Here is an 18,585-nt window from a genome sequence, read left to right as displayed (position 1 = left end):
ATTACCTGATCTGATACAGCGTGTGTGTAAGAATGTGTGTTTTCTGCTGAATACAGTAAACACTATCTTATAACACTACAACAAACTGTCAGTAGCGCTGTGCTCTATGCCAAAAAAACATGCAGGCGAGGCAACAGCGGAGCTGCAGCTAAATTATAGATCAGGCTTCTTTATGTTCAGTTTCAGGAATTGCCTAATGGTGCCTTTGAGGATGAAATCGGGTTTTCTTGTTTGTTCTTCTTCTCCTTTTTTTTCACAACACAAGTTCAGCTCTTTAGGTTTTGTCCCAATCACCACATCCACTGAAGGATTCCTTGAGTTAAAACGCCCTTAAATCGGTTCTGTGCTTGGATTAAACTGGAAGCATGGATTCTCCACTACGACGATCGTTTGTAGGAGTAGAGATTCGGGGCTTAGAGCAGTAGAGACTCCTCAGGAGTCGTCCTACGCCTGGGATATTGTTATTTAACTAGTTTAATTCAGTACGAAAGCCTAGATTAGTTGTTTTTAATCACAAGAATTCACTTTATCTGTTTTGAATTCGGCATTCGAGTGTACTTCAGGCTTCAACTTATTGCCTCTCATGCTAACTTGCCCCTGGTAACATTCACCATAATATAAATGGTGAAAGTCATTCAGTCTCTGCTGAAAGAAAGTGAGGTAAAAAGTATGTAAAAAGATCCCTGCAAAGAATTTTACTAATCGTTTTGGCCGCCTGCTTCACAAATCACTCACCGTCCCTGTCCTTGATCGTGTTACTGTAGCTGTCATTTCTACTTTTTGATTTGACTTCAATAAAAAAAAAAATAAAAAAAAAAATGCAGGTTTGGAATGAATTGGCCGCTCTGTGAGAAACTAAACGATCTCATGTCCTAAAATGTGTGACACATGTAACATAGAACTTGTAACTGACACTGATGTGTGTTACAACCCTCGTCTTGGGGGCAGGTTTTTGCATGACACCCTGCTCTTTAAATAGCTGAGCACATCTGACGTCACGTGCAGAGATAAAAAAAAAAAAGTGGATAGACTGCACAGAGTGGCACAGATGTGAAAACATGATACACTTTGGCAGACAATGGGATTTCTGAGTTCAACATGTTCGACAATGTACACTAAATGGACAAACATTTGTAGACACTTGACCATAAGATTTGTATGTACTTTTTGAACATCCGATTACACAATTAGTCCTCATTTGCTGTTATAATAATCTCCACACTTCTATCAAGTGTGCTTGTGGACATTTGTGTGGTAATTCAACCAAATAATGAACACTTCCTCACCAATCAGAAACAAGACTGCGCTATGCTATACATGCAATACAATACAATATTGTTATTATATCAATTTTAAAAAATTGGTGGTGATGGAAAAAACCTACCACCATCGCTACATTTGAACAAGTACTGCATTTTTTTTTTTTTTTTACCAATTTTTTCAAATTGATATAATAACAATATTGTATTGCATTTATAGAATAGCGCAGTCTGATTCTTTGTTTCTGATTGGTCAGGAAGTGTTTATGAACTACTATAATAGCATCTTCTTATAAGATATAATTTCTATGGTAATGATTTTGATTTCATTGATACGTCAATAGTGATCAATAAAAAGATTAAAGTGGTATGTTTTTTCATGTTTGTGCTTAGTGGATTCTAATTGGCTGTGCAGAGAGAGAGAGAGAGAGAGAGAGAGAGTCAGTAAAAGAACATGATTATAGGTGCTACAACTTATCTATAACAGGAACTAATTGTTTCGTGGAAGTTCCGCAACATTAAATGTAACTATAGGCAGCTAAAAAATGATTTGTCGCTAAGTAATAAATAAAAAAATCCCTGTGCTATTAGAAGGGGGTAAAAAAACACTTCAGGATATGCAGTTCCAGCTGAAAACGATCTGGCTAACCACAATTAGAGAGTAATAATATGAAGCTCTGTGGTGGGTTGCCAGGGCCAGCAAGGCTTTCTGCCTGCTTAAACTCTATCAGAATTACTGACTTGCGTTTTAATATTCTTTTGTTTATGTTTTTGTATAAAATTTCTCCCAATAGTCCATTCTCTTTATTTCATAGAGCTTTTGCTGCGCCACCCAGTGAAAGTGTTGGTTAGAGTTTCTATGCAATCGGATTTCAGCCGTCACATCACATAGGGCTGTAAAGCCAGCAACATTGTACAGTGTGGGATTTTTTTTGTATAGAAATCCATGCTGCTTGGAGCTGTTGCTTTAACCAGTCAGACTGCAATTTAGTCGCTTCGAGACCCTCTAGAAGGCATATGGTCAGAGAGCTACTGCAACTCGCATCTGTCCCAAACTGCACAAGCTCAGATATATTTGTGTTGATTTTATAACTGTTTTTTTTTATTCCTTAATTACAAAAAAGAGGAGAAAATACTGATTTGGTCACTGGACATTTACAAGACAATCTTTTTAAGAAGATTTGAGGAAAGGCTGGGCAAAACACTTAAGCTTTTATATAAACCATTTATACTTCTGCATTTTCTTTCCTGTAGAATTTGCACAAAAACATAATTTGCCTTCATTTCAAAAACCATAATGCACAGACAAAAAATCACAGAAAAACCCAGGGGTTACTTTATGAGGTTAATTTCAATGCTTCTGCTAGAGATTATGTATGCAGGAGGTGCAGTTGTGGCTTCAGTGAAAGGAGAATTGTTGAATTGTATTTATTGGGTTTTTTTTGCTTTAGTAATGGCATTCGTTCTGGCTGTATAAATAATGATAATATGATCAGGTGGATTGGTTCAGGTGAACCAGTGAAGGCCTAGTGGTGAAATGCACAGCCTGGACTGATGACAGATTAGTAACATCAATATATATATAAAAAAAAAAAATATGTAGTGTAATATAGAGCTATTAATATTGTAACTCAAGTTCCCTAAAAAAAGAATTTTTTGTTAATTTGTAGAAGCTTTAAAAGTATTGCCACCCTCTTTTTTTTTAAAGTTGGCTTTAAAAAAAAAGCTTATAGGCAAGAAGAAATGTAATTTTAGTTAGTAGGTTTCTGGTTAATTAATCTCATAGTTTTTTATTTTTAACAAAAATAAAACCCCCAGAACTATTAGAAAACTTTATGAAGAAAAAAAGCATCATGTCAATTATGGTTTATATTGTATAATATGCATTTAAGCAGTCGTCTATGACTTCCTGTTTGACTAGGAAACAAATATGAGGTTGCACCAAGACGAGATTCCCTTAGTCATCCATCAACACGGGGACGATTAGAGAATAGACAACTGAAACGAGACAAAAGTGTGTTGACCTTTATAAATCAGGCAATGGTTATAAAAATAGCCATATGTGTTGTGAGAGCACTAAGTAAGAAAAAAAAACCTGCCTGGAGGAGGACAAAAGGATCAGGGTTACAGATTTATGATATATGAGAGCATTCCCTTGTAACTCAGTGGTAAACAATTAGACCTCCATGATGATACACTATTTGGAAAATGAACACAAATAGAACTTCCTGGAATTCATTAGAATTCGGTTGTGTGATCTGAGAATGAGGTTACAGTTGTTGTTGTTTTTTTGGTCTGATGATGTCATCGGCGTCCAATTTTTGCTAAGCATTGGGAAAATGTATGGTGAGTTAAAGAAGAGTGTGGACCTAGAAGCCTGGTTGATATGGAGAGAGCCTGTATTGAGCACATTATTATACCCTTAACCATGTTTTGTATGTATCTTTTGCCTGAAGGTACGAGGTATACATTACCTTTAAAATGTTGAGGTAAATGGACAAAGTATGTCATTTTAAAGGCACAATGTATCCATGTTTCCAGAACAAACGTGAGAAGGAAAAGTACAGATTTTATCTATGGTTCCTTAGAGAAGAAGACTTGTGAGTGCGCTTGTACTACAAGGTTTCTAATTTCTGAAATCTAACCTGATTTATGCTGAGGTCTTGCTCTAATTTTAAAAAGGTTTCCACTTTGGAACCAGAACCTCTCCTAAAACCTTTTAAAAAGACCTGAGCTTTTTTCCGTCTCGCCGACTGCCTTCCTCCTTCGCTTCATCTCCCTCGTTCTTATTGTCTTATTAAAATTCAGGTTCAAATAACGTTAATTAGCTTCCTCCCTCTCTGCTCGGGTCAGTGCTCACACTCCCTCTGTCTGTCCTTGAGCGGCAAAGAGCAAGCTCTGTAATCTTACGTAATGAGCGTCGAGCGCGGACTCACGTGTTCATACGCGTTTGACGTGTGAGCATTGTGTGGACCTTCGAGGTATGATTTAATCCTAATTAATGATTTAGGTTCAACAATACTGGGATACACCTACTTTTGGGAAGATGCTTCACTAGATTTTGGAGTGCGTTTGTGGAGATTTGTGCTCATTCAGCTACACAGGTGTTAGTAAATTTGGGTACTGATGTGGGTGAGGCGAGAAGGTCTGGGGTGCACTCAGCGTTCAGATTCATCCCAAAGATGTTTAATAAGGTTGAGGTCAGAGCTCTATAGCAGGAGATCTTCCACTCCATTTGTAGGACAGTTCTCTTCTCCAAACATTCAGTTAAAATATGTTGCTATGCCTCATGTCTTTCACTTACCTTTCAATCCAGTTCAGAGCAGTTCATTAGGATTTAGGTGCATTGACTGGGCAGGTCATTCAATGATAGATAACACTTCAGCCCACTGCTTGCTCTCTAAATAACACTTACAGAGCTTAAACATATGCTTCAGGTCATTGTCTTGTTGTATGGTGAAGTTAGATCCATCAGCCACAGCTCAGACAGAATTGAATTGTGTTAAAGTAAGGAACTGTAGCCATGTTGGTTCAGTATTCCTTTTACCAACCTTCCTTGCTCCAAAACAAACACACCATTAAGCTTTCACCTTTATGTTTGATTCTGGTTTTGACTTTTCTGTTAGAGCGAAAAATGTCAAATTTGGACTCCTCTGTCCACAGAACTTTCTTGTTTTTGCCTTTTCCCAATGGTACATGCATGTGTCTTAAAAACCATGAAAGACCAGGTGTTTTTACACTTTTGACAAGTGCTGTATATATATATATATATATATATATATATATATATATATATATATATATATATATATATATATATACACATTTTTTTTATTACTTCATTACTTTACAACTTATTAGCTATAGATATAGATAGTAGTATAAAATCTCAATTCTTTGTGTAACTATTAATCTATTCATTGCATTCATCATATATTTATATTTTTTTGTTTAAGATTGCAAAAATGCCAAAAATAGTTTGTCATGGTTATCAATGAGATGCTGATTTTTTTCAACCGAATGTAATAATATCTAAATGAAGACATTTAGGGTACGGCATGCTCACCGCTGAATTGAAAGGATCTCGTCAGTCAGACAGATATTCACTCTTTCTTAAAAGTATCTACTGCTTTTAAAAAACGTTTTTCGGAAAAAACTTCATGGTAATGGACTGAAAAATGGCGGCAACAGCAGTGTTGAAGCATGCACTCATGCTCAGATAGTCATCTGTGAGTTAATGCATGACTGAGAGCACTGAGCTTTTATTTCTTGAGTCCAGACATGATAGATAATAATTTGTCAATACTCTAAGCTTACATACAATTTGTTTTCACATTTTGGTCTAAATTTGGTCTATTTTGACACAAATACGAAATTGTGCACACCTTATTATGTGTTGGGTTGTTTGTATTTTTGCTACAGCTACAATAGTAATGTTGCTAACATGCGAGAAAAGTTTTTAGCTACCAGTGTAGCATCATGATATGAGTTTCAGTTTTCAGAGAGCCCTCCATGAAAAATAGGGTAACAGAGACAAAAAAAAGTGAGAAAGAGAAAGCGAGAGAGAAAAATAGCACACAGAAGAACAGACAGACTTGGAACTGATAAGTCATTTCACCTCGCCAGTTAAGAGCTGATAGTTGCACATTCACACACAGCCGAAATGTTCCACATACAGCAGGAACAAAGCAGATGGGACTCTATGACTTCCTGTTTTATTCACTACAGACATCATCCTATTTCACATTTTGTCCCTATTTGCTGTTATAATAAACTCCAGTCTTCTAGGAAGATGTTCCACTAGATTTTGGAGTGTGCTTGTGGAAATTTGTGCTAATTCATGGAAGTAAAGTCAGATACTGATATAGGGTGGAGGTAAAGAGGCCTGGGGTGCAGTCAGTGTTCACATTCATCCCAAAGGTGTTCAGTGGGATTATCTGGCTAGAGGTTTTAGCTTATATGTGGTTCTTCCCATAAATGTTAGCACAAATTTGGAGCACATAGTAAAATAAAATGTCTTTGGATGTGATAGCTTTACATTTTCCTTCACTTGAACTAGACCAAACCTGTTCCAGCATGACAATTCCCCCTGTGCACAATGCCAGGTCCATGAAGATATGTTTTACATGGTTTGAAGCGGAAGACCTTGAGTGGCCTGCTAAAGAGCTCACTATATGGACAGTATTGAGACACTTGACTTATCCAGCCATATGTGCTTTTTCACCAAAGAGTGGCCACAAATTGAGGCACACAACTGTGATGTTTTTCCTTCATTGAACTAGGAGAACCAAACCTGCTCCAGCATGCCAATAAAGATATGGAAGATCTTGAATGGCCTACTACAGAGCTTTGACCTCAATCCTACTAAACACCTTTGTGATGAAGTGGAACGCTGACTGCACCCTAGGACTCTTCACCCTATATATTTACTAAAGGACTTTACTAAAGCCCTTGTAGGAGAATGAGCACAAATTTTCACAAGAAGATGCCAAAGTCTAGTGAAACATCTTCCTAGAGGAGTGGAGGTTATTATAACAGCAAATGGGGACCGAAATGAAAACCGCATACGAATCATTTGGGCAGGTGTCCACAAACGTTAGTCAAAACAGTGTATATCCTTTGATATCTCGTTCTCCCTGGCAGAGGAACATACACGCGCAGGACCTATAAATTCTCCATGCTTATATCAGGTGCGTGCCATTTTTTCCCCGCCCATTCTTCCATCCTCGGCCCCTCGGTGTTCCCTCTGAACTGGGTCGCTGCACCGAGCGTGACCCTTTTTGTCTACCTTTCACTCTCACTCTTAAGAACAATAATAATGTGTTCGGCACTAAAGAGGGAATGGTTCATTTATGAGGAGAATTCCGAGGAGCCATAGCTCATTGCAGCCTCTCAGGCTCCACAGGAACCAAAAGGAACGTTAAGCAGAGATTGATTGTAGATTATTATAGCTGCACATATATATATATATATATATATATATATATATATATATATATATATATATATATATATATATATATATATATATATATATATTCTCCAGAGCCTATCCCTTTTGTCTTTCTTTTTTATCCCACAGTCTGGACATAGTCAAATATACAGCCAGGACTAGGAGGAGTACATACGATCCCGCGTCCACGTGTTATTCTTTTAGCTGTGTTTTGGATTAGAATGCTGTTTAGAGGAGTCCAATTGCACGATAAAAGAACTTTATTTAAGCTGATTTTCACAACCCGCAATTAAAAAAAAATAATTTATTGACAGGTGTCATTCCTTTACTACGTTTGCAGTGTAATCACACATTCCGTGTGTGACTGTTTTAACACAGACAATAATTGGAATAAAAAAAGCCTGTAATTTTTAACTGTAATGAAAAAATGGCACTTTGAGACCAAACATTTTATTAGTATTCTGTATGTCTGAAAGTACCACAGCTATTTATCTCTAACATTTTATTTGTTCACTTGTGTCACGTTGTTCTTTTTTTCCACCATACAGTTACTTTTCATTTTATGTTCTTTTTAGAGTGTCTACACATGTAATATATATATATATATATATATATATATATATATATATATATATATATATATATATATATATATAATGAAATAGCAGCTACTATAGAAACAGTAACATATAACTAGTATTATTAAAAATAACAGGACTACGAAGCTCAGAGCTGTGGTTATGGAAAATGAATCAACAGCTTATGACAACCTAGTTACACACACACACACACACACACACACACACATACACACACACACACACACACACACACACACACACACACACACACACACACACACTTTGTCCATATACTCTCTGTTTTCCCTGCTGTCCAGCACCTCAGCTCTTCACACGAGTGCTTTGAAAACCATGTAACACTTGTACAATTTACAGACACCAGCTATTGAGCTGAGGCCTGGGGAGTAGTGTGTGTGTGTGTGTGTGTGTGTGTGTGTGTGTGTGTGTGTGTGTGTGTGTGTGTGTGTGTGTGTGTGTGTGTGTGAGACAGAAAAGAGGGAGGCGAGAGAGACAAAGAGAGAGCGAGAAACAGTGCAAGTGTAAGAGCCCAATGAAACACAAGCTTAAAGGAATAATTGTGTGAAATTCAGCGATGAACATGTGTAGGAAGGGAGTGAAATAAAAATCGGAAGAAGTCCCAAAGCAAAGTTATTGTTCCGTACATATACAGGTAAATAGTTGGACAGGGTGCAACATATGAAACCACATATGATGCCACATATCATTTGTAAATGTACATTATATGGAAAAGCAATAGGTTTTTACATCAAAATGTGGTTCTTTTATAAACTGTTGAATGTGGATCGAGTGTGTTCAATAAGTAATTTTGCCCATATAGTGTATGTTCAGAACAGGTCGGCTTATATCAGAGGTACTACAGCATCCAGTTTGGTTGTTATGCTTTGTACAACTTTGCTACAGTGATACAGTAGACATCTGAAAAAAAGGATTTTATGCTGTTGCACCTAAAACAGCCCATAGATGAATTTTACTCCGCGGTAAAGCTGATTTACTGAAGGGGAAAGGACACAGGACATGGAAAAAAAAATCATGTTTGCATTTGGTACACTTTTGCCTTTTAAGTAACTTAACAAGTCTCACCATTGTGAGCCAATAGAAACCAAGTTTCACTTGGCCAGAAAAGATGTTTTGCACAGTGACATATGAATAATTACCTTAATGCCAGTGTTGGACAAAGTACACATGTACTTGAGCTAAAATAGAGATACAATAAGAGAGATAAAGAGATAAAGTATTACTACAGTAAAAGGAAAACTTTGACTCGAGTTAAAGTACAAAAGTATTTGCCTTCAAATGTACACAAAAGTATTCAAAGTACTATGATTTATTACAGCTATAATGTTCCTATTATAATTATTGTCACAGGACTTTTGCTTAATCAACTCAGTTTATGTGAACATGTTACTCTCAGCACACCAATCTATTAATAGAATGATTAATAAGTCAAACACCGATTGATATCTTTTACAATGATCATGAGCCCAAAACCTTCATTTCACCTACTTAAAAAATATAAGGCCATGGGTGTTGTGGCAAGTTAGAGTCAGGAGATTCTTCCATCATTTATTACTCTTAAAAAATGTTTTGTTCACTGTTGACACTGAACTCTATGTTTGTGCTAAGTAGATACCACCAAACGGCAATCAAAACAACAGAGCGCGAGCTCAACCCTGATTGGTGGCTTGCTGCGTGCTTGAGCAGTTTAGTTTTTATCCACTCATAAAAAAATTAAAAAAAGGAACGACTGATTTCACAAAATGTGGTAAAAAGTACAATATTTGAAGAAATGTAGTGACGTTAAAGTAAAAGTCTGCCCAAAATGAAATACTTCATTAAACTACAGATACGTTTACAATTACCTGTTAATAAATTCCCCACTGTTATGTCGTTCATGCTGATGGTAATATTTTTGTTGCTATTGCAATACGTCACATATACCTAATTATTGGCGTGCACACACACACACACACACACACACACACACACACACACACACACACACACACACACTGACACACACACACACACACACCTTTGAATGGCACTCAAAAGGTGCAAACTGAACGAAGCTAAAAAGGTTCTACCTTGTGATCTGTGTGTGCATGTGATATGCGCATTAGTGGTTGGTGTGAGGTTCTGCCAGCTTTGTCATAAAAGATTCAGTAGCTCAGGTTTTATGCATATGTGTTGATGTAAAAGTGAGTGTGGGGGAGAAGCAGAATGGGTGAAAGACAGAGAGTGGCCACATTTCTAGCATAAATATACCTGATTGTAATAAGAAAAATTAGCATTTTCTATGAATTCATATAAAATAGATAAAACATTTGTGCACTGAGTGTATTAATCATCATAAGAGTGGACATGGTGCATGTGGTGCGGAGAAGAGCTATCAGATAAGCTCTAAGTGTCCTCGACAATGACATCATTCTGTTAGAAACTGGTGCAAATGGAATTTAAATGATTTTCCTGTGTACAAGGAAACAAATTAATGGTTTAAATGGGTGAGGTGTGCTATTACTGTTGCTAGGCAGCTGCAAAATACAACCTTGTAGCAGAAACTAACTGAAAACAGAGGCTAGTAACTTACCTAGCTAACACATAGCTGTTAACAAAAAACCTTGGCAATTCTTAGAACTGAATCAGATTCTGTCAGAATTCGTATCATTCCAATGTTGTGTTTGCAAACTTGTAAGAAAAGACTCTGAGACATTCAAGGCTTACTGAGAGAAATTAGATACCAGATATGTAACAAAATGTACTATGTTTTAGACCAGACAACATTCCACCGTAAATTCCCGCATCGTCGACGGGTTACACTGAGGGGAAATCAAACCAAACGATCCTGAACATCTCTTATCTTAGATGTGTTATTGAATGTGTGAGAAAAGTCTCAGAACAGCTAAACAGCCTGTTAATTGAGAATAAATGAAACGAAGCTGTCAGAAATAGCAACATTATCTTCACATTTACCTCACAAATGTGCACTGTAACTAGCACTCATAAGAATGAAATAAAATTCAATAAAACTATATATAAGTACCTACAATATTGTTTACTCAGTGTCGAAGTACTCATTCTGGAAACACCTTAATATTCTCAGTTTCTTCACTACTGTATTATATTTCAAATAAAATAAAAAAGTTTGATCAATCATGCTAATCAGTCCTAAGCATTCGTGTCACCAGACTTTTTACAAGTACACCATGAATTCCTTAGAACCACAGAAGAATTCCTGCTTTTCAGATGGACAAATCCGCCATGGTGTGTCATGTTGTGTATAATGGGTTTGCTAGGTAACATTCAGACCTAGCATATAAAAAAGCTAATAACAGAAGAGTGCAACATACCTAGCTAACACATACCTGTTGAGGCTGTTATATTAACAAACGAACCTTGGAAATCTTGCAACGATCTGTCAGAAATATTAACATTTCTTTCTAAATATGGAAAAACAAAACTGTATATAGCTACAGTTATACTGTAATTACCCTTCGCATTGACAGCTAACTGTGGAAAAACAGACCTTTAAGACCATCTACGAGTCATACTGAAGTTCTAGAAACACACGCAAAGTACTTTCTAAGAATATCGAAATGTTCCTCTCTACCACTTACATGATAATGTCACCCTTGAAATGTTTGTTTGTGTGTGTGTGTGTGTGTGTGTGTGTGTGTGTGTGTGTGTGTGTGTGTGTGTGTGTGTGTGTGTGTGTGTTGTGTCCTCTGCACATCTGAAGGACAGCCGCTGGCCCTAAATCTTTCATTCAGCAATTAACAAGGGTCTGTTTAACAGCAGTATTTTAGGACACATTCAGCATCAATGGACCATCCAATCAATCTTTCTAATACATCTAGAAGGTTCCACAAACCTTAAATGTAACCCTTCAAGAGGTTTTTGATGTCTGAGGTTTGCTTTCCTAAGTGCTGTTTGGCTGGAATAAGATTTCCAGACATACGATCTGCGTAAATAAAGTTAACAGATGACTCCTGATTCGCTGATTTGGAATTAGATGGGAATTTAATGAACATGTCTAGCCATGGTTTTTTTTGTTTGTTCTTATTTTCTCACACTGTCTAACACCAGTTCTTTATACATACTGTATAAATACTATACACTCTATGAACAAAAGTTTGTGGACACCTAATAATAAGGGTCATGTGCTTTTTGAGAATCCCGCTCCACATTTAGTGTCCATTTGCTGTTATAATAACCTCCACTCTTCTGAGATGTTCCATTAGATTTTGGAGTGTGCTGGTTGAGATTTGTGCGACAAGGTGGCGCAAAGTCAGGTAATGGTGTAGGTGAGGGTGCAGTCAGTATCCAAATTAATTTTAAAGGTGTTCAGTAGTGGTTGAGGTCAGTGCTCTATAACAGGAGATCTTATACACCAACCAATGTAAAGTACATCTTCAGGAAGCTGGATTTGTGAACAGGGGCATTATGATGCTGGAAGAGTGTTGAGTCTCCTACCGCACCTAAAGGCCTCCTATACACCTGTGTGCTTCCAGTTTTGTTGGTACAGCTTCGGGCAGAACCACATATGGCTGGAAAAGCCAAGTGTCCCAATACTTATGTCCATAAAGGTGTGAAATAAGTTACAGTCTCATTTTAACACTCGGCCTGTCTCTCCTTCTGTCTCTGCAGGGAACTTTAAAGGACTGTGTAAACAGATCGATCACTTTCCTGAAGACGCCGACTATGAAGCTGACGCAGGAGAGTATTTTCTTCGTAAGTTACCTTTGCTTTTTGTGTGTGTGTGTGTGTGTGTCTGTACGGAGAGAGCGAAGTATGCGTTTGAGGTGAGAAAGGGAGAAAGCAGAGCATGTACTCCAAATCTTGGGAAGGAGGATGGAGGAACGTGAGAGGGCCGGCCTGCTGCTCCCCAATTAGGCCAGTCATTTCTATAAATATTTTACTTTGTGCCTAAATAGGTCAAATCTCTCCTTCACCCCATCCACCCACACTCACACACACACACACACACACACACACACACACACACACACACTCACACACTCACACACTCAATCCACGTTTTTTTTTTTTCCCGTTATGGAATGACTTGCACTGTTTGAATAGTATAAGTTTTAATTGTATTTATTTGATTTAACCATAAATTCGCATTCAAACGCTTGACATGGGCAACTTTTATTTTCATTTGACGCAGTATACACTATTGTCTTAATTGTGTTTGAAAACGAATAATGAATGTAGTAGGAATCATTAGACAATCAATATCTGGGATTCAATCTCAAACATGCATGGCCTAATGTATTACAGTCAAAAGTGTAGAAACAACCAGTATTTTATGGTTTTTGAGACACAGGCATGTTCCTTTTGGTAATGCAACAAGCTAAAAGGCAAAAACACTACAATTGTACAGTGAATGAGTGGAAAAAAGTTCTGTGGAAAGATGAGTCTAAATTGGACATCGATGGCCCTAACATATATAAGACCCTATATAAGATGGCGAACAGAATAGAAGATATCACTCACACTTACAGTCTAACATAGAGGTGGAAGCTTAATGGTTTGGGGTTGTTCTGGAGCAGGGAAGGTCGAACACTTATTTTGGGTGAAAGGTAAACTGAACCAACATGGCTACCATTCCATACACAACACCATTGGTACAATTGGAACAGATTTCACCGTACAACAAGACAATGACCTAAAGCATATGTCCAAGAGCAAACAGTCGGCTGGAGTGTTATCTATCATGGAACGGCCTGCCCAGTCACCGCACCTAAATCCTATTGAGCTGCTAAGGAATGAACTGGATTGAAAGTTGGGGAAAAAAATACTAGTAAAGACCACCGTTGGCAAGAATTAGAAGAGGAAAGTATTTCCGGATGCCAAGAGAGTGTAAAGGGAGGATTTTTCAATCAAACTAAATTGGAACATGTGTCCATTTATATATTCGTTTGATCAATACTTCTTCATACTGTACCGTTACATTACCTGTAACATGCAGGTGGCTTTAAAAAACCACCAAAAACCAGGAGTTTCCTAACTTGACAGGTATTGAATGATAAACCCTGTGTAGTAAGCATATGTAGTGAAAAGGAAGTTATATCATATTTAATTAAGAGGTAATATAAAAAAGATATATAACATATAAATAGAAACGTTCAATTTAACGAAGCATCACTATGTTCATCTCGTTCATGTCTTGATTTACGTGATACAAATACACACTGCTAATATTCTGTGTCGTAGGTTTTTTAATAATTGCTTTTTAATGCTAAATATTTGAAAATGTAGGGTTTTTCAAATAATGTGACACCTTTAACACACGTCTATGCACATATGTAGGTCAGTTCAAGCATGGAAAATGAGATGAAGCGAAGAATGATGTGACAAAGAAAGACTTGGTGTAAGAGTAAGAGAGATAGCGAGCGAGCGAGTGCAAGAAAGAGAGACGCGGACGAGTGCGAGTGGCCTGGGAGAGTAAGATGAGGCGGGAGACAAGGTCAGAGTGATAGAAGGAGAAGAAGGAAGAAGAGGAAAAGATAATGAAACCTACTATGGAAGACACAGAGTTCTAAGGGTTCTGGGTGTGTATGGTGTAATTAGAGAAATGTTCAAATCCTGACTGTCTACCTCCATCTGTTTCTCTTTCTCTCTCTCTCTCTCTCTCTCTCTCTCTCTCTCTCTCTCTCTCTCTCTCTCTCTCTCTCTCTCTTCCCCCCCCCCCCCAATACATGCACACACACACACACACACACACACACACACACACACACACACACACACACACACACACACACAAAAACACAAACACACACACACACACACACATATAGGTCTCTCTTATATTAGATCAATACAGCTTGTTCAGGGCTGTATATCATGTTCCTGCTGTTCCCATGGCAATGTCTGCTCTCTGATGTCATCCTATTTGGGTTAATGACATGACCTAGCTCACTGACCTCATCCATGCTTCGTCTAATATCGCACACTGATATCAGGAAAACAATTCACTAATGGCACAATAAACTGCAACATCTATGTGTGTTTATTCCAAATGATCTGTATAAAGTTGTATTTAATTTTGTGGAACATCCACAGTACAGGGACCTGACAAGACCAATCTTTAAAGTTACAGGTTGATAGTTTAGCCAGCAAAACAGGTGTAAAACAAACAGACAGGTTTTGCTAAATATAAGACAAAAAAGACAAAAATATAATAACCCCACCCTGGTTAGCGCCAGGTTTTGTAATTGCAATTTAGCACTCAGTGTTTTAGACACTCAGTCTATCAACTTGGCACATCTTGATTTGGCATTTAATTCCCTTCCCTCATTTTTATTTTCCAAATCCATGCCTTTATTGAATTGGATTTGTGCTTTGAGGCATCATCCTGCTCAAATTTTTCTTCATCTTCATCTGTCTAGCAGATGCCTGCGGGCTTTTTTCCAAAATAGATTCAGGGCTAACCATGATTACTTGATAAGAACCCAGTTCCAGCAGAAGACCAGCAACCCCATAGCGCAGTGCTGCCCCCACCATGCTTCACTGTAGGTATGGTGTTCTTTTAGCTGATAAAAATCTTATGCTAAGCTCCTCAGAGAAGGAAGGCATTTTGCCACATGGTTCAGTGGTGATTTAGACATGCTGGGTTTTTCTACCTCATGGCCCAGACATGTGAAAAATATTGTTGAGATTGTTGTGAATACTCGTGAGATATGCAGTTCCTTTAATTTTCCTGTTCTCCTTTTAGCAGCCTTCCTGACAAGTTTTCATCTTATCTTATCTTTTTTTTTTTTAACAGGGATGTCCTGTGAAAATATTCCTATTTTCTCCACTTGTTTTCCACAGCATATCGTTTGTTTGTTTATTTTGGCAATTATTTTGGATTTTCCTGAAAAATGCTGTCTCAACATGTGTGAACATTAGTTTAAATTTGATTGGTTAATTGGTTAATTGATTGGTTAATGCCTGTTATAAAAAAAAAATTCCATTGAATTTTCTATATCAATTCATATATCCACTGTACATTGAAACCAAATTGAAAATGGCTTCCTATACATTCCCTGTGTTGAAATGTAAGAAGCACAATGTAGAGGAAGTGATCTACAGAATAACAGTTGCAAAGAAAACATATTGAGGCAATAATATCGAGAACGACATTTCCTTCAGTGGAGAATCAGGAGCAGTGTGTAGCAAAGACTACACGGGCAATCAAACTTGAAATGGCACCCTAGTGACTGTTCTGTACATTAAAAAAAAAAAAGAAAAGAAAAAAGAACAAAATATGAAACGACAACCACCTCACTGTTCTCGACATTGGAAAATGTCAGCGCAGGAAACAGTGATTTGGGAATGAAAATCAAATATACAAGACAAAATTGGAAATGACTACTTGCTCTTTCTTGCGTTAGAAAATCCTTATTTAACAAAAACGACCAACATTTGAATGCACTGTGTTCCATGCATTGGAAAATCAGTACTATATGGAATGCTAGTACAGTATAAAAAATTCCAAATATCATTTTAATCTAGAAAAACTAGACAATATGTAGCACACAAATACATGAAAAACAACACAAAATGGTTCCATATTCACTGTTTTTTACATTATCGAATATGGATCACTCTATCGCCCAAAAACTGTCATTATTCTGCACCTTTTATTTCATGTTTGAGAATCATAATAATCACGATGTGCTTTAGTCTATCGAGAAAGCATTTATTTAGCAAAAAACAAACTTCTGATCTTATCTGAAATTTCCAAGACTCAATTTGGCACAATCGTGATCCAGGTCGAGCAAAATCACGTCCTAATATTTGGAATCAAATTTCAAAATTGCTTACACTGCTTACCCTCTCCCTCTCAGTAGGATTGGAATATTTGAAAATAAACGAGTAAATCTTTTGCTTTTCTTGCAAAGGAAGAACCGAAAACAACATGTACACCGCTTGAGAGAATGAAATTCGAAAATGCCGTCCTGTTTACTGCTCCCAAGAGAAAAATCAGGAACGGGATGTTATATGGAAGCTCATTAATATATGGCCTGCATTTCAAAATGGCGTCCTATCAGTATAATAGAGGACCTGAAGGAAAAGCACTGATACAAAGTGAAATTCGGAGTAACCAACATAATGCAGTGTTGTAGTACACAGATCAGGCATAACATTATGACCACCTGCTTAATATTGTGTTGGTCCCCCTTTTGCTACTTAAACAGTTCTGACCCGTTTAAGCATCAACAGCATCATCAATGAGCCTCGGCCTCCCATGACCCTGTCACTGGTTCACTAGTGATCCTTCCATGGAGCACTTTTGATAGATACTGACCACTGCAGACTACGAACAGCCCACAAGAGCTGCAGTTTTGGAGATGCTCTGACCCAGTCACAATTTGGCAAAATGTCAAACCCGCTCAAATCCTTACGCTTGCCCATTTTTCCTGCTTCGAACACGTCAACTTCGAGGACAAAGTGTTCACTTGCTGCCTAATAAATAAATCCCACCCACTAACAGGTGCCATGATGAAGAGATAATCAGTGTTTTCACTTCAACGCTCATAATGTTATGCTTAATCGATTTTAAAAATTTTAACTAAGATCCATGAGCACTGGAACACTATTAACAAATGTCACCCTACTTTAGATTCCTGATTTGAAAAACCCAAAACATGTAGGTAATTGAAAACCGCTATTCCCTAAACGAAACTCTGTTTGCTTACCAAAGTCATTTTCATCATGTTCTTTTCTTTTATATGATTTTTTAAATATATTTCTATAATATTACCAATTCCACAATTTTAGTCCTTGTTTCCTTTCGTACAAATCTAAAGGGTTACACTACACTTCCGCATAAGCGACATAAATCAGATGCCACCGTCGAAAACACTATGCAGCACTCTAATATAGTGAAGGGAAGCTTAAAATGGTGCTTCATTCCATGTTTCCTCAATAAGCAACACTAAAGTAGCACCCTTTATTGTGTGATGTAGAGTTTCAGTCTGCCACCTCATTAGCACCATCACACACATCTCACTATCACCAGTCCACTGAGGAGGCGTTTTAATCCATGTACTATATGGGTCATTTCCAAATGCTGAAGTGCATTATGGGTGTTCTGTATTCGATGTGGAATATTTCTAGTGTTTGATGTATCACTATGGTTCACCAGTGAATTTCTCACTTCCTGGACATGATTGTGCCAAATGGGCTTAGTCATTTCAAATAGTTTCCTTGTTGCTAGAATTTGAATTAGGAATTCAATCATGTATTATTGCTTTATTAGAACAAAGGCATTATGTTATATCATTCCCGTAGTTCAGGTGTTTGCGTTATGATGTCACACAGGTAAGTGTTGCTCGTATCGTATGCTGACGGGCCGAGGTGGACGGGGCGGTGCGACGGCGTTTAACAGTAAAACACAGATTGTCAGCAATGATGTACGAGTAACTGTGTCACAACGGATGCGTTCTAAACTCCTTAGAGTCCTCGTTGCCATGGTAACGCGCTGCCATCCCGAGACCTAGATGAACGCTTATCTCTGGATCTGTGTGCGAGCGAGGGAACGGATCTGATGATGTGTGTGAGTGTAGAGGTCGGTCAATATCGTTTGTTTTTATTTTCTTCTTGATTTCGTCCTGCTCTCTTTATCCTTTTTTTTTGGAAATTGATCGTTTTACTTCTCCTCCTTTCCCTGGTCATCACTCCTTCTGTAGGATTACATAAAGAAGCAGATGTTTCCAGAGTACTGATTTTAGGTCTCATGCTGTGTGAAAGTAAGCCTGCTTTTGTGAGTGTCAAAGTC

The 18,585-nt window shown here is 37.6% G+C and overlaps 1 protein-coding gene across 1 annotated transcript in view; it reads left to right on the top strand.

The window, feature by feature from the left end:
- The window catches only part of cacng2b (calcium channel, voltage-dependent, gamma subunit 2b), a 54,601-nt gene that overhangs the window by 28,513 nt on the left and 7,503 nt on the right, over positions 1 to 18,585 (top strand). The window contains exon 2 of the mRNA XM_083523477.1: positions 12,459 to 12,542. Coding sequence (XP_083379603.1) covers positions 12,459 to 12,542 — 84 coding nt within the window. The remainder of the gene's footprint in view (positions 1 to 12,458; positions 12,543 to 18,585) is intronic.

This window comes from Silurus aristotelis (assembly GCF_946808225.1).
Source record: "Silurus aristotelis genome assembly, chromosome: 2".
Taxonomy (NCBI): Eukaryota; Metazoa; Chordata; class Actinopteri; order Siluriformes; family Siluridae; genus Silurus; species Silurus aristotelis.
The sequence above is the reverse complement of the archived record's forward strand: the minus strand, read 5'-3'. Positions and strand labels throughout refer to the sequence as shown.